This window comes from Aquila chrysaetos, chromosome 24 (genome assembly GCF_900496995.4).
Source record: "Aquila chrysaetos chrysaetos chromosome 24, bAquChr1.4, whole genome shotgun sequence".
Lineage (NCBI taxonomy): Eukaryota > Metazoa > Chordata > Aves > Accipitriformes > Accipitridae > Aquila > Aquila chrysaetos.
In genome coordinates this window covers 5,126,488-5,151,105 of record NC_044027.1, presented here as the reverse complement: position 1 = coordinate 5,151,105, position 24,618 = coordinate 5,126,488, and the positions used below count along the sequence as shown (strand labels likewise).

The window sequence follows — 24,618 nt, the reverse complement described above, 5'->3', positions numbered from 1 at the left end:
GGGGTGGCCAGGCCATGCTCTGAGCTTCTCAGCCTTGCGTCCGAGGTGTTATTTGGGGTCGGTGCCTGGGCCAGGAGAATGCCGGGGGCCGCGGCGGCCGAGCCCAGGCACCTGCGTGTTGCGGTCGGGGCAGGCACCTGAAGCGCGTGGGCGTTCGCTATTGCCACCGTCACGTGGCGGCTTATGAAATGTTTTTTTGGAGGGAGGGAGGGAAGGTAATGATGGGGTAAGCCGGCGGGGCCGTGCCCCGCGCCAGCCTGCAGCGGGCACACGGCAGGAGCGGCCCCCCCCATTCCCCCCCCCCCCCCCGCCACGATAGATAACACGCGGCCGGATCCTGCTGCGGGTCTGGACACGCCGCTACAACTCCCGGTGCTTCGGTTTTCCCCGCCTGTGAAATGGGAGCGAGGGGCCCCGGCAAAACCTCCTCGTGGTGCCGGATGGCCGCTCGCCTGCCCGTGGTGGTGGGGAGCGGGGGGGGGGTCACACGGTGCTGGGTGCTGTTTCGGGCTCCCCGTGCAGCTCGTTGCAGGGTTTTGTGGCGAGCACGCGTGGCTGAGCCCTTCGGAGGTGACAGGCCGTGAACCCCACGGTCTCATCTCTGGGGGTGGCAGCTGGTGGCCCTGCGGGGATGACGTTCGCGTAGGGCTCTGTGTTGGCACAGCCGATGGGATCCTGCGGGAGAACGGTCCGGAGAAACACGAGTGTCCGATTGCACGAAGCGTGTCCCATCCCGGCGGCGCAAATCCCGCCGGAGCGTGTCCCCTCACCTGGTCCAAACGGATGCAACACCCCGATGTCCCCAGCGTCCCCCATTACGTGTCATGAGACAGCAGCGGCACCGAAACCCAGCGCACCCACTGCGCACATCACCCCCGCCTTCCAGCTGGGCGCTGGGTGTGTCACGAGATGCGCCAGGTCTCAGCGGGCTAAAGGCGACCCGGAGCTCATCCTCGGCCATCGTCTTACGAGCCAGAGGCACAAGAAGGTGACTTCAGGGCTGCGCTTCACCCTGTAAGGGATAATGCCGGGAAATGCTTGCTCGCAGGTGGCTTGCGGCTGGCAAGCGAGATGCGAGCGATGGAGGAGGCTGGTTTATCCCCTTCCCCCTCACCGCCGGAGGGATCGGTACAGACCCGGAGCGTGTGCTGGCAGAGCTCCCCCGGCTGCCGGGGGTGGCCGGGGATGGGACAGCAGAGCTGGAGCTAATTTTAGGAGGTGGGCAGAGCCTCGCGGGAAGCAGCCGGCTGGAGGGATGTGTCGCGCCGCGGTGCCCGCGAGCATCGAGAGCGAGCGCCGGGGGTCCCCCGGTCTGAGGATGCTGCCATGGGTCGAGGAGGTGGCCCCGCATCGGCAGCCCGGCTTTCCACCGTGGGCAAGAGCCGTGCCACCGCCGATGCCCTGGCTGCTGGAGGGGTGGCGGGTTTGGGGACACGCACAAGGGCAATATCCCGGGCGCCTGGACTCCCGGCTTGCGTTACCCAGGGTGCGGTTGAGCCCCTGCGCCGCTCCGTGCCTCAGTTTCCCCATGGCCGTCTCGCCGGCGCTCCCCCCCAGCGGGGTGCGGTGGAGGCAGGAGGGCTGGCCGGGCTCGGGGATCCTCGCCTGGGAGCGCCAAGCCTTATTATTTCCCCACGACTGTCTCCTCCTCGCTCCTCGTAAAATTAGATCCAGCTGTTCACAATAGCCACTAACTTCTCTCCGGAAGATGTTCAAAGTTTACAGACGCGGAGCGGCGCGGCGTGCGTGGAGGATGGGCTGCCGTTCCCATGCCAGCTCCTCGCCGCCCGCCCTTCCCCCAGAGGCAGCCAGCTCCTGCTTTTCCCCCCCACCCCCCCCCGGCTTAGGCAATTCGAGTTTTGGAAAAAGCACACCCGCACGCAGGCACGCGAGCCCCCGACCCAAGCGAGCGTCGGGTTTTTATTAGCAGGAAGATCTGGGCGCTTCGCAGTCCAGGAGCAAAGGTCTGGTGCAAGACCCTGCTTTTTCCCCTGCCCAGCTTCTTGCCTGCATGCTTGGTGGACGAGTTGGGCAGGGTGCTCGCTTGGTGCTCGCTTGGTGCTCGCCAGCGTCTGTGCTCATCTATGGCATGAGTTTGGGCTCCGGTTCTCGGATGGGGTGGCCGCTGTATCCCGCTCACAGCCTTGCCCGGGTGGCATCATGGAGCAGAGGTGTCAGGGTCAGGGTCCGGCTCCGATGTTTGGACATCGACGTGCTGGGCAGGGGGCTAGCATGGCATACTGGGCTCTCCGGCACTCTTGGGCCATGCTTCTTACTGGATGGAGCTCCTTCTTTTACCAAGAATACTGCCTTCGTGTATTTTTAGCAACTTTCCTCCCCGAGGATTCCAGAGCAATTTTTCAATCTGCGGGAGCGGGAGTTGCTGTGCCCGTTTCCAGCTCGCAGCTCGGGCAGCGGCGAGAGGTGCTGGGAGAAGGCGATGCTCTGCCACGGGCACCCGGCGCGCTCCTGGCATGCAAGAGGGTTTGCTCGCCGGGCCGGTCTGGGGTGATGGCACACAGTAAAATGGTGCTAAACTGAAATATCCCTTTCTGGGAATAAATCGCCGATGCGGTTTGTGCGAGGCAGCGCGTACGGGCTCGTGCATTAAATGCAGGACCTCAGCTTGGTGCTGCCCTGAGCTTCGTGAACTCGGCACAGGAGGGCAGGGAAGCGTGCCTCCTCGCAGGGGTGACAGTGGCCAAGTGACATTGCTGTGTCACGTTTTGCCCCAGACTCTGGCAGCCAGGGACATCTCCGTGTCTCAGCTGGGACGGTAACGCCTGACAGCCCCCCACCGCCTTGTGTCTCGGGTGCCTGGGGGGGGGATCAGCTCTTGCCTCCCCCCCACCCCGCCGGGTTTTTCCTCCCGGTCGCTCAGCCGGGAGCGCGGTGGTGCTGGCCCCGGGCTCCGGTGGGTGCCACGGCGCGGGCAGCGGGCGCAGCTGCTCCCCGGGCAGGGTTGGGTTTCGCGGGGGTGGAGGCGGCCGGGGGCGGGTGTGAAATGCATTGCAGCCTTCCTCCTCCTCCTCCTCCTCGCCTGGCAGCCGGTGGCCCCTGGAAGACGTTTTCCCTGGCCCTGCTGCAATAGCATAAAATGGGGTCAGCGGTACCCGAAACTCCTCCGTGGAGGCATTTCTTCTCCCAGGAGTGGGTCTGAGGGCTGGCAGGGTACCCGGGACGCCTGGCCCACCCAGGTGGTGGGACACCATCCCACTGCAGGCACGGGGCTGCCTGGCCCTGGGCTCCCCTGGGGCTCCCCTGACCCCAGAGACCCTTGGCTTCCCCTTGGGATGAGCGGTGCTGGGAGTCTCCGGGGACTTGGGACACAGTGGCCACCCTGAGCTCATCTTCAGGGGATGTGCAGTGGGAAACATCCCGGGATGGGCGTATTTTGACGCAGGAACAAAGCAAATTCAATGGTCCCCAGCGAGTGCCGTGCCCGGCGCTGGCCATGCCACAGGCCACCGACGCTGGGGGTGTCATGGGATGGCCGTGGCGGTGGCCTGTCCCCGGCAGCAAACTTCAACCCTGTTGTTTCCATCCAGCTCGTTTCATAACGCAGAGAGCAATTAATGCTGCAAAAGCTTTCTATTTATGCGCTGCTGGGTGAAACGCCCCGTCCTGGCTGGGCAGGGCGGCCGTAATTGGGCCAGGGGAGGGAAGCTGGGTTACGGTGTCCGACTGTCCCCTGCCCTCAGGTCTTGAGCCTGGAGGCTTGAGCAGAACCGGCTCAGGTCCTCCAGCAGCCGAAACCCAGCTCTGCTGCCCTACCGGGGCTGGAGGAAGAGGAGGAGATGGAGGAGTTGGTTTGCACGCCCGCGGTTCTGCCGTTAGGAGGGAGCGTCTCGGGCTGTGGCCTGGGGTTTGCCTGATCCTCTCTGTCCTCCCTGCCCAAATTTTTCGGGGGCAAAATGGCTCAAGTTTCCTCCTTGTTCGCTCACAGCCCTTTGGGACGAGGGGTCTGAGCATCCCTCAGCCTCGTGCCGCTGAGTGAGGACCAGCCGCATCCTTGCTGGGTGGGGGCTCAGGGCTTTGCTGGGAGTTGGGGGACCCTTTGGCTGTGGGGGTCTGGCTGGAGCTGGGGGGCACGTGCCCGGGGCAGCCCTGGCAGCGCCACGGACCCCGGTGGGATGCTGCCACGTGGCCTCCTGCGGTTTCCCCGCTCCGATTGCTTCCTGAGCCGCCCGCCAAGCCGGAAGGGACAGGAAGCGATAGAGGGGAGGAAATTAGTCGGGCTGTCTCACGGGGAGCCGGCTTGGCGCATGGGGGGCTCTGCCACCGCCCGGGTCCCCAGCCCACGCCGTGGGTCCCTTTGGTGGGGTGGCTGGTCCTCCCCAGCAGGGAGGTGCAAACCTGGGTGGGAGGGAGGAGGGCGGCCGCCTTTCCCTTCCCAAGCCGGGGAATCCCTCACCGCAGCCGGAGAGCTGTTTGGAAGAGGAGCGCGATGTAAACAAACCTCCTTCCACCGCCCTCCCCGCCGAGCCGGGTCTCGCTCGGCCGCTGTCGCCCGCTTTGATGGGTGCTGGTTGTTCCTGGGACGGCCGCGTGCCGACCGGGACGACGTCCTTTGTGGGATCGGGGCAGGGTCTGGGGCAGGACATGGGACAGGGCATTCCCGAAGGGTCCCTGGGCGAGCTGCCAGGGATACGGGGTTCCTGCAAAAAGCTCTTGACTATTGCAAGAAAAGTGCTGTAGGGTCGTGCTCAGCCGAGCCGAGAGCGTCCGGGCTCTGTGCACGGTGCTGGAGTTGGCAGCGGACAGGGCGGCATCTTCCCTGGCATGTCGTGACCTTGCTGGGATCCCCCGGGAACCCCAAGGCTTTCGAGTTTGCTTCGAAGGGCTCTCCGGAGCTGGTGGCTGTGTCGACGGTGCGGGCAGCGTTTCTGCCGGCCCTGTTCCCAGCTGTGTTCCGAGGTGGGCAGAGGCGGCAGCGGGAACACCGCCCCCGGCCAGAGAAACAAGGAGCACGTTAATGACCCCTGCCCAAAACGAGGAGCACGGTAACGAAGGCCTCTACCTGCCTACAAATTGATGCCTGCTGTCGCACCCCCAACCATGTTGTCGCTGAGCCCCGATGTGCTGGGGGGGGGCGTGGGGAGGAGCTGGGGTGCCCGGGAGCCTTGGCTTTGGGGTTTCCTCATTTGGGGTCTTGCAGAGCTTGCTGTGTGTCCCCACCGGAGAGCTGTCCCTGGGGACATCACCGCAGCGGGGCCAGGGTGGCTCCCCAGCCCCCCTCCCGAGCCGGCCGCGGTGGGGGGCTGCACGCTCAGCACCGGGGACGATGGTGGCTCCTTTCCCCCATTGCCCCCCAGGGTGCGGGTGCCACCGGTCACGGTGATGGGGAGGGGGTGACGGTGGTCTCTTGCGTCCCCCCCTGCCGGGGCTGGCGTGGGTGGCGGCGCTTTGCCCGTGCTGGTGCGAGGCTGAGCACCGCGCTGTGCCGTGCCTGCCCGGGCTTGTCGGTGAACTTTTATCCTTTTGCCGTGGGGTCTGGGTGCAGGGCGGGAGGGAGGAGGGCTGGATCGCCCCAAGCCCCCCGCATGGGAAGGCGGGATGGAGCCGGGATGCGGCTAGACCCCCCCCAACCTTTGCAGGGTCTGCTGGCCTCCCCTTTGTCCCCAGCGCCGCAGGGGATCATCCTGTGGGGTCCTGGTGCTGCTCCGCCGTGGGTCAGGGGAACCCCGGGTAAGGAGGGGACCTTGGGGCTGCTCTGCCCCACACTTTGTCCCCCCGGATGGTGTCAGCTGGGGACATGCTGTGCTGCAGGCCCCTTCGTGCAACGGATGCCGGTGGCCGTGCCCTGCATCCCCGGTGGTTCAGGGGGATGCCGTGGCGATAGCCAGCCCCCCCCCCAGTTTGCGAAGGGTGAGAGCGGCACCCTGGGGGCTGCACCCAGGGAGGGGTGACACCGGAGGGCAGGGGTGGCCGGGGCCAGCAAGGAGCACGTCAAGAGGCATCGGTCCCTGTGCCGTGACACTGGCCAAGGCAGAGCTGGGTGGCGTGGCGGGGTGCTCGGCCGGGCGGGTGGTGGGGCATCGCCCTGCTGCTTTGGGCAGACCCCGGTTCTTTGCTGTGCACCCCGGTGCAGCCGGGACACAGGGGTTTGGGGCAGCGTGGGAGCTGCTGGGGCCATACCTCATGGTGCATGACATGAGGCAACGCTTTTGGGGCTGAACACGCTGGGGAAGAGGAACACACCGTTCCCGCAAATGGGCGGCATGGGATAGGGATGGGAACAGGGTGCTGCCCCCGGCTTTGTGGGGGCAGCGGGCACCTCTGCCCACGTCGCGGCCCCACAGCCCTCGGCTCTGAGCAGTGATGTCCCCGTGCTCCCAGCCCTGAGTGCTCTCCCCCACGCTGCCCCGCACGCCCTCGACCCGATCCCTATCTCGGCTGGTTGTGCTGGTCCCGGCAGCACCCTGCTCCTGACCTCGACACCCGCGCCCGGCCCCAGCGGGGTGCCCGCCGCACCACTCTGACCACAGCCGCTGCCGCCAAAATATTTCCTTCCCCCCACCCACCCGAAAGCACCCGTCTCCCAAGCACCCCTCCCTCTCTACAACCCTCCGCTTTGCTTTTGCAGGGTTTAAAGAGGCTTCTCGTTGCTTTTCCAGGCTCTCCAGCCCCAAACAGCTCTCGCTGACCAGGCAGCTGCCTGCAGCCCGGCTGCCTGCACAAGCCCCAGGTTTCCCTCGCGTCCCCCACACACGGTGCCGGGGCTGAGCTCTGCGAGCCCGTGGGAACGCCGTCCCCGTCTCCCGGCGCAGCCTTGGCCTTGCGGGGAGATAAGGGCTGCCCTGGCGGCATCCTCCCCCGCCTGCTGTGGGCACCCATCCCGCACCCGCTGGGGGGACCTCGCAAGGGCGCAGCCCCCCCTCCGGCACCCTCGAAAGCCTTGGGCTGGAGCGTGGCACCCCACAAAAGCGGGGTGCAGAGGGGTGAGCGAGCTGGGTGCGGGGGCACCCTCCTGGCATGGGTGCCAGCAAGCATCCCTGCTCACGGCGGGGCGAGCATCCCCACTGCGGATCGATGGTCCTGGGGTCCCCAAGCCCCGCAGAGATGCCCGCATCGTGGGAAGGGGCTTCTCCCCCTGGTCCCCCGGGAGCAGCTGGGTGGCAAGAGCCGGTGACATGTTTTCCGGCAGGTCCGGTCCCCTCCCTGCCCGGAGCAGGTCTGGCCGGCGGTCCCTCCGCAGGCTGTCCAGCCATGCCGGTTTCCTAATTGCTCCTGTTGTTGGTGTTTTGTAAGGGCTGGGTGGAGCGCTCGGCCGTGCCTTGCGTCAGCGCGGTGCCTTGCACCCTCCCTCCAGGAAATCCAATGTCTCGGCCTGGCCAAAAGCAGGTTTGGTGGAGGAGGAGCTGCTTCCTCGCACCTTGGCCGAGGCCCCGGCATCACCCTCCCTCCTCTCCTGGCTTCCCCAGAAAGGCTGGGTTGGGGTTTCCCTGCCAGGGGGGCGATGGGGTGGGATGGGGCTGGGGGTTGCTGGGAAGGGGGGCTGGAGAGCTTCTGGGGAGCGGGGGGACACGTGTGCCGCAGGCTGGGTGTGCGGGCAGCCGGCACCCTGCCTGTGCGGGCAGTGCCCGGCATGGGGACGGTGACCCAGGGCACTGGCCACGCTGTTTGTTCCAGGATCCTGCCTGCAGTGGTGCAGCCAGCCCTATAGATTTGCTTTCAGTCCTATAGATTTGCTTTCAGCCCTATAGCTTCGTCCTTGGCCCTATAGCTTTGCCTTTGGCCCCAAAAGCACCCATCAGTCAGGGAGAGCAGGGGGTCTGGTGGGTCCCTGCAAAGCCACCCCCCCTCCCCCGGCACCAGCTCCTGGGGATTTCCCCTCTTGGGGTGAGCTGATGGCAGCCCCGTGGTGCTGGGGGGTCCTGGGACGCTGCTGGGTCCCGGGCCACCGTGGGATCTCAAGGCTGGGGGCTCCTGAGCTGCCACCGTGCAGCTGGGGGGTCCTGGGCTGCCGTGGGGTCCCAGGCCACTGTGGGCTCTGGGGTCACTGCAGGACTGTGGGGTCTTGGGCTGCTGTGGTGCAGCTGGGGGGTTCTCTGGTTCCCCCATGTCTCGGGGGTCCTGGGCTGCTGGGGGGGGGTCTCGGGCTGCCGTGGCGCAGCCGGGGCTCGGCACCCGGCCGAGGCAGCCACGCACACCGTTGTAGGCGCCACACTGGGACGGAGCCCTGCTGCGCTCGCTGGGCTGCAGGGCGGGGGGGAAGCAGGGGGGGGTCCCACCGGGACCGTCCCCACGTGCCACCCTTGCCGTCCCTGCCTGCCGCCTCGTCCCGCTCTCCCGCTGCCCTCCCATCCCCAACGCTCCGCTCGCTTTGGACAACCCATCCCTCCTGGGGGCTGCCTCGGCGGAGCACCCCGGCAGCGAGCGCAACCGAGACGCCGCGGGACTCGGGGTGTCGCGGGACTCGGGATGCCGTGGGACTCGGGGCGCTGCGGGACTCGGGGTGCCGCAGGCCCGTCCGACACCGCTGCCGCCATCCCTCCCTTGGCCGGCTGGCTCGATCCTACAATCCAGTTCTCCTTATTTGGCCACAGTGCTCGGCAAGAGGGGGAGCGGCAGGCGGGGGGGGACGGCGGGCAGGGGCGGGCGGCGGGGACCCGGAGGGGCTGACATCACATCACGACGAGGGAGAGAGAGATGGCGGGGGGGGGGGGGGAAGTTTCTTTTTTTATAAAAAAAAAAAAAAAAAAAAAAAAAAAGAGGCCTTGCAGCGCGCTTGAGCCAGCGGGCTTCTGCAGTTCCTTTAAAAGGAGATGTCTGCGCTGGAGACCTTTGTACACTCCCAGCTCGTCCGGGAAGCTCGGCGCAGGAGACACCTCTCCGCTCCCACCGCCGGCAGCTGCCGCCAAACATGTTATTGCAAAACACTGCGCCGGGAGCTGGGCAAAGGGAGGAGGAGGAGGAGGAGGAGGAGGGTTGAAGGCTCCTAGGCATCACCCACCAGCCAGGGAGCACCCGGGGTCCCGGCCGAGCATCCTCGGGGCTGGGGGCCTCTCCCAGTGCCAGGGGTAGGGCTGCCGGAGGGCTCCGGCCACCTGGTTCCTATTAACGGGGTCTGGCTTGGAGCCGCCCAGCGTCTCCCTTCAGATCCTGGCTCTGCCTTTGCCAGGCGCGGCGGAATGGGGATTTTTGGGGCTGGGGGTGGTTTTGGGGCCGGCTCGCCCAAAGAGGCGGCTGGGTGGCAGCGGGTACTGGTGCGGGGTCGGGGCTCACAGGCTGCGGAGCTGCTGCCGCCCCATCCCGAGGTGTCACCCGTGGGCACCGTGTGCCCGAGCAACTCGTACGGATAATGCAGCATCCGGGCTGTTTCCTTCCCAAACTTTATTTGAGTGGACCCTGGGTGGTCACTTGTGGCTTGGATTTGGGGGTACTCATGGAAGTCATGGCTCTGCTCCCAAAGAAAGCCTGTTTGTGTCTCTGATGCCTCACACCGGGATGCTGCTCCCAGCCCTGGGTGCAAGTAGGGACAGGGCCAGCACCGGGGACGGACCTGAGACCGTGCTGTCACTGCAGCCCCATACCCCCAACAAGGCTCTCCGGGTCTAACGGGTGTCCCCTGTGTCCCGGCAGGTTGTCGTGTGTCCGTGGGGGCTCGGGGTCGGAGCCCAGAGCAGCCAGCACCATAGCGTCCAACAGCTGGAACGCCAGCGGCAGCCCCGGGGAGGGGCGGGAAGATGGCCAGGACGGCATGGACAAGAGTCTGGACAATGATGCCGAGGGTGTGTGGAGTCCGGACATCGAGCAGAGCTTCCAGGAGGCGCTGGCGATCTACCCTCCCTGCGGCCGGCGGAAAATCATCCTCTCGGATGAGGGCAAGATGTACGGTGAGTGATGGGGGCAGGATGGGGCGGCCGGGGGTGAAGCAAAACCTCCTGCCCCAAACTCACACCGGGCCGTCGCCCTTGAGCACCCCGCAACCCCGAAAGCAGCTTCCCCGGGTGCATCCCGGAGCTGGACCGGGGAGGTGGCAGTGACCCACGTCCCCTCCCTCTGCGCTGGCTCTCCCTCCCGCTCCCTCCCTCTCTCTCTCGGCCCTGCCGGACCGACTGGTTTGGTGAAGCCGTCAGGCAGGGAGCGGGTGCGGGCAGGGAGCGGGTGCGGGCAGGGAGCGGGCACAGGACTGCGGGGCCGGTGCCAGCCCTCCGGCTCCCGTGCGCCTCCGCGTCGCTCCCCAAACCTTCCCCAACCGGACCTGGTGGCGGAGAGCGCCCGGTGGCGAGGGCCAGCCGCCCACCCCAAGCCGCCAGCAACCCGGCTCAGCTTTCGGTGACTTTGTTGGCAGCAGCGGGGCTGGTCGGCCCCACTGGTGCAATGAGTTTGGGGCGGGTCTCAGCCCGAGTTCCTCGTATGTCCCGAAACACCTCTGTCTTGGTGCCTCTCTGCAACCAGGGGGAAGAAGATGAGGATGGATGACGCAGGCAGGGGGTGATGCTGATGCAGGGCGCATGGTGCCACCAAAGAACGGTGGAAGGTGCCGTGGTATCCTCATCCCCATCCCTACCGGGATAGGGGCTGGTCCCTCCTCCTCTCCACCTCCCACGATGTCACCCCCAGGGCAGGTGACCTCAGAGCTGGGGACAGGTTGCCATGTTACCGTCACCCCGCGGTGACGAAGGGACCAAGGCCAGCGCCTCCATCCTCAGCCTCCAAAATACACCCGCCCGGGATGCTGCCGTCACCCGCAATGGCTCACCCGCTGCTGGCACAGAGGGGCAAAGGGGACGAGGCTTTGCGGTGAGCACCGTGCCACCGTCCCCGTCCCCATGCCACCCTGCTTGCCAGGGCCCCCAATGCGGGGCGTCGGGCCTGGCGGCTGTGGGGGGAGCACAGGGCTTCCCAAGCGGGTGCATTTTTTGGATTTCTCCGGGAATAGCTGAAGTGCCGCCGGGAGCCTGGCCCTGCGCAGCACGCCGAGCCCCGACCGGTTTTTCCAGCCTTTCGGAGACATCTGGCAGCTGCTTAAAGAGGCAGCGGGCCCCGCCGGCCGCCTTTCATCTCCCCCCACCCTCTCCAGCACCTCCCCACCGGGACCCCCGGGACCCCCGGCCAGCGGTGCTGAGCTTAACAGGATCCCCAGGGCCACCGGTGGCAGAGGCGATGCCGGTATCTGACATAAAGGTGTGCCGGTGCCGCTGCTCACCAACGCCACCCCTTTTTTTGGGGGTCCCATGGGATGCCCATGACCGTGCCAGCCGGTGCCCCACTGATGCCAATGGTGTGGGAGTGGCGAAGCAGGTGGGAGCTGGGGGGGGGGCCAGGCCGGGCACGCTGGCCCTCGCTCTCACTCACTGCCCGCTGGGTTATTTTTAACCCAGCCCGTCCAACTGGTTCACGTGGTGGTGTCAGGGGAGAGGAATTTGGGGAATGTGGTAATTTGGAGGAGGACGTGCCCTCTCGGAGGGAATGGCACAGCCCCGGGTGAATCACGGGGGACAGGGACGGGGCGCACGGGCACGGGGACAGCTGCGGGGGGAGGCTGCGAGGGTGCAGCCCAGGGCGGTGGCGGGGACGTGGCGCGAGGCAGGATGGGTGCAGGAGATGCTTGGCACTGGGTGCTGGGCGCTGGGTGCTGGGCTGGCACTGCCCCACTGGGGTGCATGAAGGCACCCGCATTTCTTTCCCATATTTCTTTCCCACGGGCTAGGTATGGGACTCAGGAGCGGGATGTGCAAAGGGGGATGCTGCGGTGCTCGGTGAAGGCGTACCCCCAAATTGGGGCTCGGCACTGGCGTCCCCTCCACCCGCGCCCCTTGGCAGCACCCTGCCGCGGGCATCGCCTCACCTGGGCTTAAAGGACACACTTGGGGTCCTGGCCCTCGTTAAGCACTAACGAGGCCGGTGAGCCGGGAGCCGTGCTCAGTGCTTCGGGGTGGCACCGGGGTGCCGTGCTGGCCATGCAAGGGGTGCTCCCATTTCCAGGACCCCCGGTGGACCCAGCCGCCCACCCATCAGCTCCTGCCCGGCACGGGCACCCCGAGGCGCAGCCGTCCGCGCGCGGCACCTGGCCCTGTCTGTCCCCATGTGTCCCCCCCCCTCCAGGAGGGCCCAGTTGCTCCAGGGCTGGGAGGGGGCCGGTTGGGGTGGAAGAGGTGGGGGGGGTGGTGTGTGTGTGTATATTTTTTTTTTTAAAGGGATTTTTTTTTTTTTTTTTTTTTAAAGCCAAAACCCGCTCCAAGGGCATTTCGACAAGTTCCAACCGCGACCATCTGGTCCATTAAAATAAATCTGGCGTGCCTGGCCGCCCCCGTGTGCGGGGGGCGCGGCGGCGGGGGGGCCGGGGCCAGGGCCGGGAGAAGAAAGCTCCCAGCTGCTCTGACGTTTGAACGTAGATTGGCCACAGCTGGCCCCTAAAATGTGGCGCAAAAGCAACTTCTGCTTCGAATTAGACCCAGGACGTTAGGAAATACTGGTGGAAAGGCCAGCACGGCTTGCAAAAGGGAAGCGGGGTGCCAGGGGGGGCACCCCAGGACCCCTGTGGGAAGGGCTGCGGGGAGCGGGTTGATGGGCTCCCCCGGGGGTGCTCCAGCTGGGCTGGCTTTTGGGGGGGGGGGGGGGGTCTGTGGTTGCCTGTGTTTGGGGACACCGCCGTGGCGGGGGGTCCCTGGTGGCTGTCACCCCCCCCTCCGACCCTCCTGTATCTGGGGGTTGCCGAAGCCGGTGGGGGGGGGGGGCCGCAAGGTGGGTCCCACTGGGCTGAGGGGGGGGGGGTGCTGGCCACCCCCATGTCCCCTCGGGCCGGACAGCTGTCGTGGCAGCGCCATCTCCTGGCAGTGCCTTCCTCATTAAGGACCGGCCTCGTTAAGGACCGGCCTCGTTAAGGACCAGCATCATCGGGCCGGGCTGCGCAGGACGGGCTGGGGGCCGGAGGTGCCTTTTGGGGCTGATGGCCCTGGCCCCCCCCGCCCCGTTTCCCCGGGGCTGACCCCTTGGCTCTGCCGGCAGGTCGTAACGAACTGATAGCCCGGTACATCAAGCTGCGGACGGGGAAGACACGGACGAGGAAGCAGGTGAGGCCATCGCTCTGCTTGTTCTCTTGGGAAAGCTTAGGGGGGGTGCGAGGGGGGTGCCAGGTAAGCCTGGGGGAGAGCGGGTGTCCGGCTGCGTCGCCCGTCCTCTGTGTCCCCTCCTGGAGCCACCGTTGCTGCCAGCAGGACCCTCATCCTCCGCGAGGAGCTTTGTCTGTGAGCACAGACGCCCTCGGGCTGGTCTGTCCCAGCCTGATCTGGGGATGCCCTGAAATTTGGGGTGCGGGGGCAGGCAGCACCCAGCCTCCCCTGCCTGGCTGGGGTCACCCTGCGGGTGGCAGGAGCCCTTGAAATCCGTGTGGGCATCTGTGTGCAACTGCATGCATCTTTTTGCCGCTCCACCTGGATCTGGAGACCGTTCCCACTTCTGCCCCTTGCCAGGCTTTACGCCGCTTGTGCCGGACGCCACGGTGAAGGCACCCCCAAAGCCCCCAGGCTGAAAGCAAGGCATCCCCATCCCGGCCAGGGAACAGGCTGTGGTGCTGGTCCTGGGGGGCCTGGAGGTACCACAGAGCCCTTGCCCCGACCTCGCTGCCTTGCAAGGTTGGATGCTGGGGCAGGCAGCGCGCAGGCAGGGATGCTGGCAGGGCAGGGAGCACGCAGTGGTCCTCCTTTGCCCGCACATTTTGTGGGCAGGGTCGCATCCGTCCCAGCTGCGAGCCCTCGCTGCACACTCGTGCCAGAGACCAGACCTGTCTGAGGACTGGACTGCCACAGCCCTCGATGGGACATGTCCGTTTGTCACACGTCTGGTGGCTCTTCCCTCCCCTCCGTGGTGGCCTCCAGCCGGGAGCCATGCCGCCTGTCCTGGCAGAGCCGGTGGCCCAGGATGTTGGGGAGTGGGTGCATCTCCCATCGCAGGGGGACGGATGGGTTTGGGACACGGGGATACTTACGTTGGGACTGGCCCATGCCACGAGTCCTTGCAAGGGAGGGACGCTGGTCCCCAGACACTGGGGGGGACATCCCTCTAGGATTGATGCTGGAGGAAGAGGGACCAGAGTCTGGCCACTGTCCTTGTGTTCAGACCAGCGCTGAGCAGCTCTTTATTTCTGGCTTTAAAGCCTTAACTGGACCCCCTGGGCCCACCCTTCGTGGAGGGAAGGATGTGGTGCTGTGCAAAAGCCATGCTCCAGGGGGACTCGGGAAAGGCACAGGGGAGAGTGCATGGGGCATTGTCCCCTCTGTGCAGTCGTGTCCTGCACAGCCTCGTGTCCCTTCTTGGACAGCCTGGCACTGGTGGGAGAAGGATCTTGCTGAAATCAGCCCCAATGCCCGGTGGGTGCAGGGACTCCCACCCTGCCTGGGGCTTGGGGCAGGCACCCCAGCCACGCTGCGCCTTTCCTGCCTGTACACCAGCCCCTTTTCTTTGGATCCTGCTCTTATAGGGGTCTGGACACACAAAAAAAAAAAAAACCCTCTTCTCGCCTTTCCCACCTGCAAGATCAGCAGGAGCCCTGAGGGAATGAGCCAGTCCCTCCTGGATCTCCCTTGGGACTGGCAGTCCTGCTGCAGCCCCACCTGGGGTAACCCAGGGGCACCCCCAAACCAGCCGGGCCATATCCTCAGCGTTGTGTGCAAGCAGCAGCTCATTGCGCTCGCAGGGGCTGGGGGGTTCTCTCTGTCTGGGAAGCCCCAAGAGATGGTAAATGTGGACCCCACAACCGCAGCAGCTTCACACCGAGGAGCTTCACCCCAACCGGGGTGGGGGCACAAACCAGCATCAATCAGCGCAGCACCGGGGGTCCCCCCCCATTTTTCCTCCCTCCAGCTCGCGGTGGGCGCAGGAGCCTCAGCATCTCCAGGAGCATCACCCCGGCAGCCCCACACGCTCCCCCTCCTCCTTCTCCGCGCTCCCTTCCCCGGGCACAGCATCCCACCTTGCGGGGGGAACATATCTTCACGCTCTCTGTATTTTCCTTTCCGAACGGCGTGGCGGGCGCTAGGTGTCCAGCCACATACAGGTTCTAGCTCGGAAGAAGGTGCGGGAGTACCAGGTTGGCATCAAGGTACGTTGGTGCCCTTGCCCAGGTGTCCGCGGCGGTGTCTCTGTGAGCATGGGCAGCCCCTTTCCTTCCTCCTCCTTTCCTCTGGTTGACGGCTCTGCTGTTCCCCCTCTCCTTCTGCTCTCTCTCTGCAGGTCTCTAGCCACTTGCAGGTTCTTGCCCGACGGAAATCTCGTGAGATTCAGTCCAAGCTGAAGGTACGCGTTCCGCCCCCGCCCCGCCTGGCCTGCCTGCCTGCTGACGACTAACGCACTCGGCTCTGCGGTGTGCTGCTTGCTTTCTTTTATACCTCTCTTTTTTTGGTGGTTTTTTTTTTCTTCCCTCTCCCTCGGCTCCTGGGACCGGATGATTTTTAGTGGCATTGTGGGATGCCCAGAGAGAAGTGCAAGGGGGGGAATCCAGCTGTGGGAACACCAGAGCCCTTCTCTCTCCCCCAGGAGGGTGAATTTGGGTGCCAAATCCCCACCTTTCGCCCAGGCAAGGACTCTCCCATGGAGAAACGGGGGTTTAAACCCTCCTCCGGTGATACACGAGGGCTGCCTCCTCTTTTGGGCCATCAGGGGTTCTCCCAGGAGGGGAAGGACCCCCCAGAGCAGCCAGCGAGGGGTACAAAGGGCCTCCCCCACAAGCTGAGACCTGGCCCTGCTCGTGACGGGTGCCGGTGGGATGTGGGCAGAAGCAGGGGGGGTCCTGAGGGGTCCCTGCAGGCTGCCAGCCCGGTGGCTTGTACATGTACGGCCCAGGTGGCACGTCAGGGATATATGGGTGGCAGCGGGTCCGGATGGGGCCATGCTGTTGGGGAGGGGGCACGACGGTGCCAGAGCAGCCCATGGTTCCAGGGGCCAAGGGAGCTGAGCGAGGAAAAACTGGATCATCCTCTCTTCTCTGGTCGGCTTTTCTTTCCTTTCTTCCTCCTAACTGGAGCCCGACTAACCCTTCCGTAACCGTGGCGGTGGCGGGGAGGGTGATGATGGGGGGGTATGGGCAGGACTGGGGGCATCGCCGAAGGACCGAGCCCTGCTCGGGTTGGACCCAGACGGTGCAAGGTGGGGGACAGAGCGGTCCCCACTGCACGACTGCCTGTTGGGGACAGCCAGCTCCCGGCTGGGCTGCGCAGCCCGGGATGCTCCTGGGTTATAATCCCTGCGCTGTCACACCGGGGAGCAGGATCCGGGGGGAACTGCTGCCTTGGTGAGGGTGTGGGAGCCCAGAAAACCTTTCAGCCCCGCTGCCGTGACCTCAAGGTCCCAACAGCATCGCCAGCTCCCCACGTCCCAGTTGCCCCATCCTGGGTGCTGTGTCCAAGCCTCCGGCACTGAAGCTGGCAGCAGGGGCCGCCCATCAGAGCTGGTGCTGGCATTTTGGTCCCCAAAGATTTAAGGACCTCTGGCTCACGCTGGCTGGGAGCCCACCAAGCCGTGCCCTCCAAAGCCCTTCAGCAGAGACCCCGGTGCCCTATAAGTTGGGTGCCAGGAGGGCTCCCACACCCCGGCGGGTTTGGTCTGCTGGAGAAGCCGGGAGAGGGCACCTGAAACTATTTTGGGAGGCTCCTCTGGGCTTGTATGTCTTTTAAACCCAGCTCTCAGCCCCAGGAGGTGCAGCCAGGGAGGGGGTGGCAGCAGGGTCAGCAACAGCAGAAGCCCTTGCACAAAAAAAAATAAATAAATAAAATAAAATAGGCTTTCCTTGCCACACAGCGCAGCGCAAGGGGGAATCAGAGGCAGGAGTGACCCCAGGGGTCCGAGGATGGAGGCCGGCGTCCATGGCTGTGCTCTCCATCCCTGGCCACGCTGTCTGCAAGAATCCGGTAGGGAACAGCGGTGGCAGAGATCCCCTGAAGTGATATGCTGCGGATGCAGAACATCCCTTCCCAGCCATACTTGGAGGCAAAGCCCGGCTCAGGCAGCGCTCTGCCCTCACCCAGCGCTTGTCCTGTTGAATGGAAACTCCCTTCCGTGAGCAATATATATATTTTTTTAAGCTGCAGTCATGTGCGTGTTAGTGCTGCCTGACATGTGGCTGCATGCCCCCACTCCTGCCCTGCTCCAGGTGAAAATAAATGAAGCAATTGATCCCTGAGGAAGGTTCAGAGGGAAAACAGAGGGTGTGCGGTGGGACCAGCACACCCGTGTCCTGGCGATGTGGCTGGAGGAGCAGCCCGGCCCCAGGGCAAGACCTCAGAGCCCTCCGCTACTGCCCGGTGCTGCTGTGACCTCCGGAGCAAAAGGGAGAAGGAAAAATAACTGGTCTTCTATATAAATGCACACATGGCATAGGGGGGTTGTGCCCAGGGTCTTCCTTGTGGTGTTGGGGAGTTGGTGCCAACATCCCCGGGCAGCCGGGTGCAGGTGCCCTTTGCCGGGCAGGGCAGGACCCGGGCGGCTCTTCCCCTCCGTGCCCTGGTTGCAAGCGTTGAGGGCTGCTGAGGAGGTTGTAAAGGATATTAAAGGCTGTAAAGGATATTAAAAAGCCAACAGAGGCACAGGCCTGGCTTGCCACAGCAACCCCCTAAAATAGCAGGGGGGCTTTGGCATCCTATTCCCAACAGGATTAAGCCCAGGCATTGGTGCCCACCATGTGCATCCCCTGGTGACCAGCTGGGTCGAGGGTTTGCTCCCCAGATCAGGCTGTGGTGACGAGCTGGGGTGGGGGATACACAGCTTGGGGGGGGTGCACACAGTGCCCGCAGGCTCCCATGATGCTCTAACATTTTTTTTTCCTTTCTTTTGCGGACAGGCCATGAACTTGGTAAGTTGAGCTTGAGTTTGTGATGCCATCTGTTCCCCATTGCCTTTTGCCCCCTTCTGTGGAGGGGCTAAACCCTTTGCATCCCCGGGGGAGCGGGGACACCTGCCAGACCCAGCAGCTCTTGCCCAGGGCACATTTGCAAGCTTCAAGCATTAATTAACATGGGTGCATTTAAGGGTGGGGGGCATCCACCTGCCCTGGTCCCTTGGCCAGGCTACACGACCAGCTCTGAGCTCTGCAAAACCTGCCAGGCACACTTGGATTTGGGGGGGGGGGGGGTCTCAGTCTGCCCCTATAACCCTCATCTCCCTCCTGTCCCCTCTGTCTCCCCCCCCAGGACCAGGTCTCGAAGGATAAGGCTCTGCAGAGCATGGCTTCCATGTCCTCCGCGCAGATTGTGTCGGCCAGCGTCCTGCAGAACAAGCTCAGCCCCCCCCCCTCCTCTTCCTCAGGCCGTCTTCTCTGCTGCCCCCAGGGTGAGGACAGCCCCACACCCCCCCATATGGGGACACCCTGGGGTGTGGGGGGGGACACGGATCCCCATGTACAAGCCTCCCAGGGATGGGGGGGATGTTCGATGGCCCCTTGGTTGCGGTGGCAATGCAAGGGGGGAGGTTGGGGGCTCCCCGTGATTTGCAGTAGGTGGGGGGGGAAATCTGGGGGGGTTCAGAAGCTGCTGACTCTTCCCTGTGCTGTTCCCCCAGTTTTGGAGTGGGCCTATCCCAGGACAGCCTGGACCCTCTCAGGAGTAAGTACAAGACCCCTCTGCTGCCCGGTGCTGGGCAAGACCCCGCCTTTGGTGAGGGGCTGGGGCGATCCGGGCTTCGTTAACCTAACGATGCTCTTTGTTTTCCAGCATTAAACCGTTTGCACAACCAGCTTACCCCATCCAGCCACCCATGCCTCCATCACTAGCCAGTAAGTGCTGTCCTTGCCCCCTTGCAGGGGACCCTGCACCCCTGCTAGCTCCTATTCGTCCCCTGTCCCATGCCACCTTCCCACCCACAGTGCCACCAACCTGCGGTCCCCTGCCCAGCCCTGCTGGGGGAAAAGCCTCAGTTTAAACCTGGTGAAAAGCTCCACGGTGAGCGGGACCCTGCTGCTCCTGGCTGTGTGTCCCCCCCCCCAGTCCCTTTCCACCCAGGAGCGGGACCGGCACATCCCGTATTTTGGCCGCCCCATGGGAAAACCCTCATGCTGGGAGATACGGGAGGGTGGGGGGATGCGGTAAGGACAGCAGAGCCATGGCAGTGCAGGGAGGGGGGGGCTCGCCCCAGCTCACGGCTGCCCCCCCACCCCAGGTTACGAGCCCTTGGCTCCGCTCCCGCCAGCCGCCTCGGCCGTGCCCGTCTGGCAGGACCGCACCATCGCCTCCGCCAAGCTCCGGCTCCTCGAGTACTCCGCCTTCATGGAGGTGCCGCGGGACGCCGAAACGGTAACGGTCCCCTCCGTGTCCCCACCACCCGGGTGGGATGGTGCCCATCCCTGTGCTTGGTGGCATCTTGCTTTCATCTGACCTCTCTTTTTTTTTTTTTATTTCTCCCCTGCCCCGGTCCTTACAGTACAGCAAACACCTCTTCGTGCACATCGGCCAGACGAACCCCTCGTACAGCGATCCGCTGCTGGAGGCCGTGGACATCCGCCAGATCTATGACAAGTTCCCTGAGAAGAAAGGTGGCCTCAAGGAGCTCTATGAGCGTGGGCCCCAGAACTCCTTCTTCCTCGTCAAATTTTGGGTACGATGCTGGGAGGATGAGGATGGGGAGGGTTGTCCTTGAGCCATGGACTCCTTGCAGGTTGGGCACCCCGCGGGTGAAGCAGGACCACCCTGAGTAACTCCATATGCCGGTGTCCCCTGTCCCCATTGAGAACTGGGTGTGATGGCACCTAACGGGACCCCCTCCCTCCTCTCGTCTCTCCAGGCGGATCTGAACAGCACGATCCAGGATGGGCCAGGGACTTTCTATGGTGTCAGCAGCCAGTACAGCAGTGCAGAGAACATGACCATCACGGTCTCCACCAAGGTGTGCTCCTTTGGGAAGCAGGTCGTGGAGAAGGTGGAGGTGAGTCCTGTGCCCTACTGCATCGGGAAGGGGTGGGAATCAGGTCCACAGGGGTCCCGGGATAAAGAAAGCCCCAGAGCTGGGTGTAGGACACACGGATGCATGCCCGTCCATGGGTGGAGCGGAGAGGACATCTCCACCATGTCCCATTTGGCCACCACCCACCCGTGCCCACGTCCCCTGCGGTGTTTCGGCTCCCATGGGATGGCTGCTCACCCCGGCTGTCCCCCGCAGACGGAGTACGCGCGGCTGGAGAACGGCCGGTTCGTCTACCGCATCCACCGGTCTCCCATGTGCGAGTACATGATCAACTTCATCCACAAACTCAAGCACCTCCCGGAGAAGTACATGATGAACAGCGTCCTGGAGAATTTCACCATCCTGCAGGTACCTTCCCTCCTTTTCCAGGGAGCATTTCCCACCAGGAGTGTGGAGCCCACACTTGCATCGACCCTGCCATACCCGCTGTGCGCTGCCCAGCCCCGGGGCGTCCAGCCTTGGCAGTGCAAATACACTGGCTGTGCCTGAGCCTGTGTGAGTCTCCCAAATAATGGGTAGTAATTTTTTGGTGGTGCAATTAAATTGCCTGTGCCTGAGCCCATGCGACCCCCCCCCTCCAAAACTGGGTAGTAAATTTTTGCTGGTGTAATTAAATTGGCTGTGCTTGAACCTGTGCAACCCCCCAAATAACAGGTAGCGATTTTTTCGTGGTGCAATTAAAATGGCCTTGCCTGAGCCCATGCAACCCTTCAAAAATTGGGTAGCACATTTTTGGTGGTGCAATTAAAGTGGCTGTGCCTGAGCCCATGCAACCCTTCAAAAATTGGGTAGCAAATTTTTGGTGCTGCAGTTAAAGTGGCTGTGCCTGAGCTCATGCAACCCCCTCAAAAATTGGGTAGTAAGTCTTGATGGTGCAGTTAAAGTGCCTGTGTCTGAGCTCATTCAACCCCCTGAATTACAGAGAGCAAATCTTGATGGTGCAAATAAAGTGGCTGTACCTGAGCCTGTGCAATCCCCCTAAATAACAGCGTCTCCCCATGGGCACAGCCCCCTCCTAACGCGCTCTCTGCTCTGCCGCAGGTTGTTACGAACAGGGATACCCAGGAAACCTTGCTCTGCATAGCCTTCGTTTTCGAGGTCTCCACCAGCGAGCACGGCGCCCAGCACCACGTGTACAAGTTGGTCAAGGACTAGGGGCCCTCGGGGACGGGCAGGGGCACGAGGGGTGCGCAGGGGAGGGAGGGGGCCGTGCAGAAAAGCCGCCCGTGCCCGTTGCCTCGTGAGAAGTCATTTGAAGAGAGGAGGAGGAGGAGGAGGAGGAAGAAAAACAATAGCCAAAAAAGACTGACTTGCGATCGCAGATGTTTTCTACTTAGGAACAGTTTCTTTTTTTTTTTTAAATAAATAAAAAAAAAAAAAAGAAGAATGGGAAAGGAAGCGTAGGGAGAAAGGAAACCTGCGTCCGGCACTGGATGGGGAGAGACCGGCCCTTCAGTGTCGCCGATGAAGGCCGGGATCGTGCCGTGCCACCGCCAGCAGCGGGACATCGGCGCGGAGGACGACCCCTCCTTTCGCTCCCCCACCTCGCTCAGATGCGGTCCTGGTCCCGAGCAGAGAGGAGCAAGCGCGGACGGGCTGGAGGACGCGGCGTTGTGCCACGTCTGGTCCAAAACCGATTGGCATGGCAGCGGCCGCGGCATCGGTACTGCCCGGCGGAGCCCGGGTGGCGGTGGGGACGTGGGGACAGACGTGCCAAGGTGGGAGCAGGTAGGAGCAGGGCAGGGCAGGGCGGTGGAGGGGATGCTGCCGCCTCTCCAGGAACCGGCACCCAGGACGCTCCTTCTCCGTGCCCAACGGGGCACCGGGAGCCGGTGGCGCTGAAGGCGGGAGGGCATCGACGATGCAAACCGTTTTTTTTATGGCTCTTTTTTTTTTTCCTTTTTTTAAAATTGAAGTGCTTTTTAATACTTTTTAAAAAGACACCGTGCTTGTAATCAGGATCATGCCCCTCTGTGGTGTCCGGGACCTGCTCTCCTGCCACCCCTGCACCGTGCCGGTGTCCGGAGGAGGTGACGCAGCTGAGTTTGCTGGGTCGGAGCCATGCGGCAAAACTGCTGGGCATGGGGAGCTGGTTTCTGCAGGGAAGGCTTGGGGGGGTGTCTTCATTTCTCGGGGGTTGCTGCAGACCAGAGGCTGGTTTTTATGTGGCAGTGGGATCCCCTGAGCTCTGCATGTGCTTTCAGGAATTGCACTTGGGGGTGGCTCAGGCTAAACATACCCCCCCCCACCCCGTGGTTACTTGCTGAGGAGTAATGAGGAGAGCAGTGAGGGTGGATTTGTCTGATTTACTTTGCATATGTACATTTTCCACCTTTTTTTTCCTTTTTTTTTTTTCACCTTTTTTGCCTTTTTTCTGTGTTGACTATTCTGGTTTCAGCTGCTCCCTGCAGCTGCTCTGGCCGGCTCGCTTGCATCCCGCGGGAAGCGGCTGGGGAGGCGGCTCGTGCAGGGAGAAGCACATTGTGCAATGCAGGACCAGGCTGCAGGTGGGCAGAGTTTGGGACAGAGAGGACAAAGAGGGGACAGAGGACAGGAGGGATGCCAGGACAGGGGACTGGGTCTGCCTGGAGATATTTTTGTGGCTGCAGCCCAAAATAAGCCAAGGCAACGTGCCCGGTCCTGAGGCTGTGGCTGCAAGGGCAGAGCCTGGGGAGAGCATCCCCGGGGTGCAGGGGGGGGACACAGAGGGACAGAGGTCAGATTTTGCAGCGGTGGCATGGAGCAGGGTGGCAGGGGGCTGGCAGGGGGACGGGGAGCCCAAGATGGGCAAGTCTGGCCGGGTTTCTCATGCCGGTGGGAGAGCGAAGGCAGTGGGAGTTGCAGAGCTGGGTGCTGCGGGAGGGCAGGAGTGGTTTGAGGGGTGCTGGAGCCCGGGATGCAGGGGGGGGGGTTAGGCTCAATGCTGCTGGGTGCGGAGGAGTAGGAACAGCCCGAGGGCTGAGGAAAGGGCCTTGGCTGCCATCGCGATGCCGTGTGTCCTGCGAGGTGCGGGGACTTCAACCTCTCGCTGCTGGGAGAAGCCACCAATCCCCGCGGCATGGGGCAGAGCCACCCCGGCCCCGTGCCCGGGCGAGGACCCGGTGGTGGGGCTGGATGGAGGTGGCCGCAGTGAGCAGGGGTGGTCGGAGCAGGGGGGGAAGAGAGAGGGAAAAATCCAGGGAAAGGCACCAGCATCCCATCCCGGGGCTGTGCTGGGGCCGCCCGGCCGAGTTCTCATATGTAGCATGTTTGTTTGTTGTTTCGTGGTTCTTTTTCTTTCTTCCGTTTCACTCACTGATCTAAATCTCTGGGAATGAAAACTCAAAACTTCCCCGCCATAAAACACAAGGTGTGCCCTGCTCCCGGCCCCGCCAGGGGACAAAGCTCTTCTTTAACTGGACCGGTTTGTGCCTCCATCCCTCCCTCCATCCCCGCATCCCTCCACCGAGTCCCGGGGTGCCCACCCGCACCCCACGCACACGCTGCCTGGTGGCCCCAGCGGCCCCGGCCGGGGTTTAGCCACGATCCCAGAGACACTTTCTCAACCCCCCCCAAGCCCCTCTGTTCTCCTCCAGTGTATTTATGAATTTCACATGAAGTACTGTTTTATTTTTTTAAAGACTTTGTAAAGCTTACCAGGGTTACAATCACCATTTTTAGAGCTGTGTCAGTCCACAATGTTAAAAATCCATTTTTTTATGTATTATATTTTTTGTGTATTTTTTTTTTAATCCAGCTGTGATGGGTTGTATCATATATTTGTTGTGTTTACTGTATCTGTCCAACTTCAAAGAGAGGAGACTGTGGAGCTCCGAGAAAACTACGGTCTGCTGAAAAAAACATTAAAATTATTTGTTCATGGGTTGGCTCAAGCGGTTCTGAAGTTCCTATTTTTTTATTTCTTGTGGGTTTCTTTGATGGCCAGGACTACAGGGGCTGCTACAGCCCATGAAACTCCTTGGCTGGGTTATGCTTCTGCCAGGACCCCAGCTCTGGGCAGCCGGATACCACGTCCAGCAGTATTTTGCTGTGGTTTGCATCACCCGTGATGGGTTTGCTTGGGAAAGGTGACTGCTGGGTTAGCCTACCCCACGGCAAACGCTTCCCTGCTCCTCCCCACAGCATCACTGGGTTCAGGGACACATATTTTAGGGGTCGCACCCTTGCCCACGCCTCAGGTGATGGAGGGCTGAGTCTGTCCTATCAGTAAGAAACACCCATCACAGCCTTGCTCACTTGCCTTGGCTATTCAATACACCCCACCTGGTCCCAGAACCAGAGGACCCAGATGACACACTTTAACACCGACTGCTTTTCCCCTTTCTGCAAGCCAAACTACAGTATTTAGGTGCCCGTTCCCATCGCCCCGAGGGCAGAGCCGATGGGCAGAGCCTGGCACCCCGGCCGAACCCCGATGCCATTAGGGCCGATGGCTTTGCACATCCCAAACACCTCTAGACTCAATTGCTTTGTCACCGATACACAAATCCTCCTACCACTGCTAAACACGCTCCAGCCCAGCAAACCACTGTCCTGCTGTTCCTCCGGACTTGGGATGATGTCCCCAAAGGAGGGGGGGACCTGCAGCCCCGCTTCTCCTGCTGCCACCCCCTCCCCTGCTCTGCACCACGGGTTGGGGGTCCTGCACAGCATTAAGGCATCCGAGAGACTTATTTCTAACCAGGCTCCCTGTGGAGCTAATCCAGCCTGGGCCACAGGCTG

The 24,618-nt window shown here is 63.2% G+C and overlaps 1 protein-coding gene across 1 annotated transcript; it reads left to right on the top strand.

Annotated features, from left to right (window-relative positions):
- The first annotated feature begins 9,588 nt into the window (after positions 1-9,588).
- TEAD3 (TEA domain transcription factor 3) lies at positions 9,589-23,768 on the top strand. Its single transcript, XM_029999531.1, is given in 14 exon segments — positions 9,589-9,839; positions 12,958-13,022; positions 14,987-15,049; positions 15,181-15,243; positions 17,783-17,794; positions 18,132-18,227; positions 18,229-18,270; positions 18,499-18,542; positions 18,651-18,712; positions 19,096-19,229; positions 19,357-19,530; positions 19,717-19,857; positions 20,092-20,244; positions 20,938-23,768. Coding segments are annotated over 14 exon segments (1,299 nt in total). The 5' UTR covers positions 9,589-9,703; the 3' UTR covers positions 21,052-23,768.
- Positions 23,769-24,618: the final 850 nt, after the last annotated feature.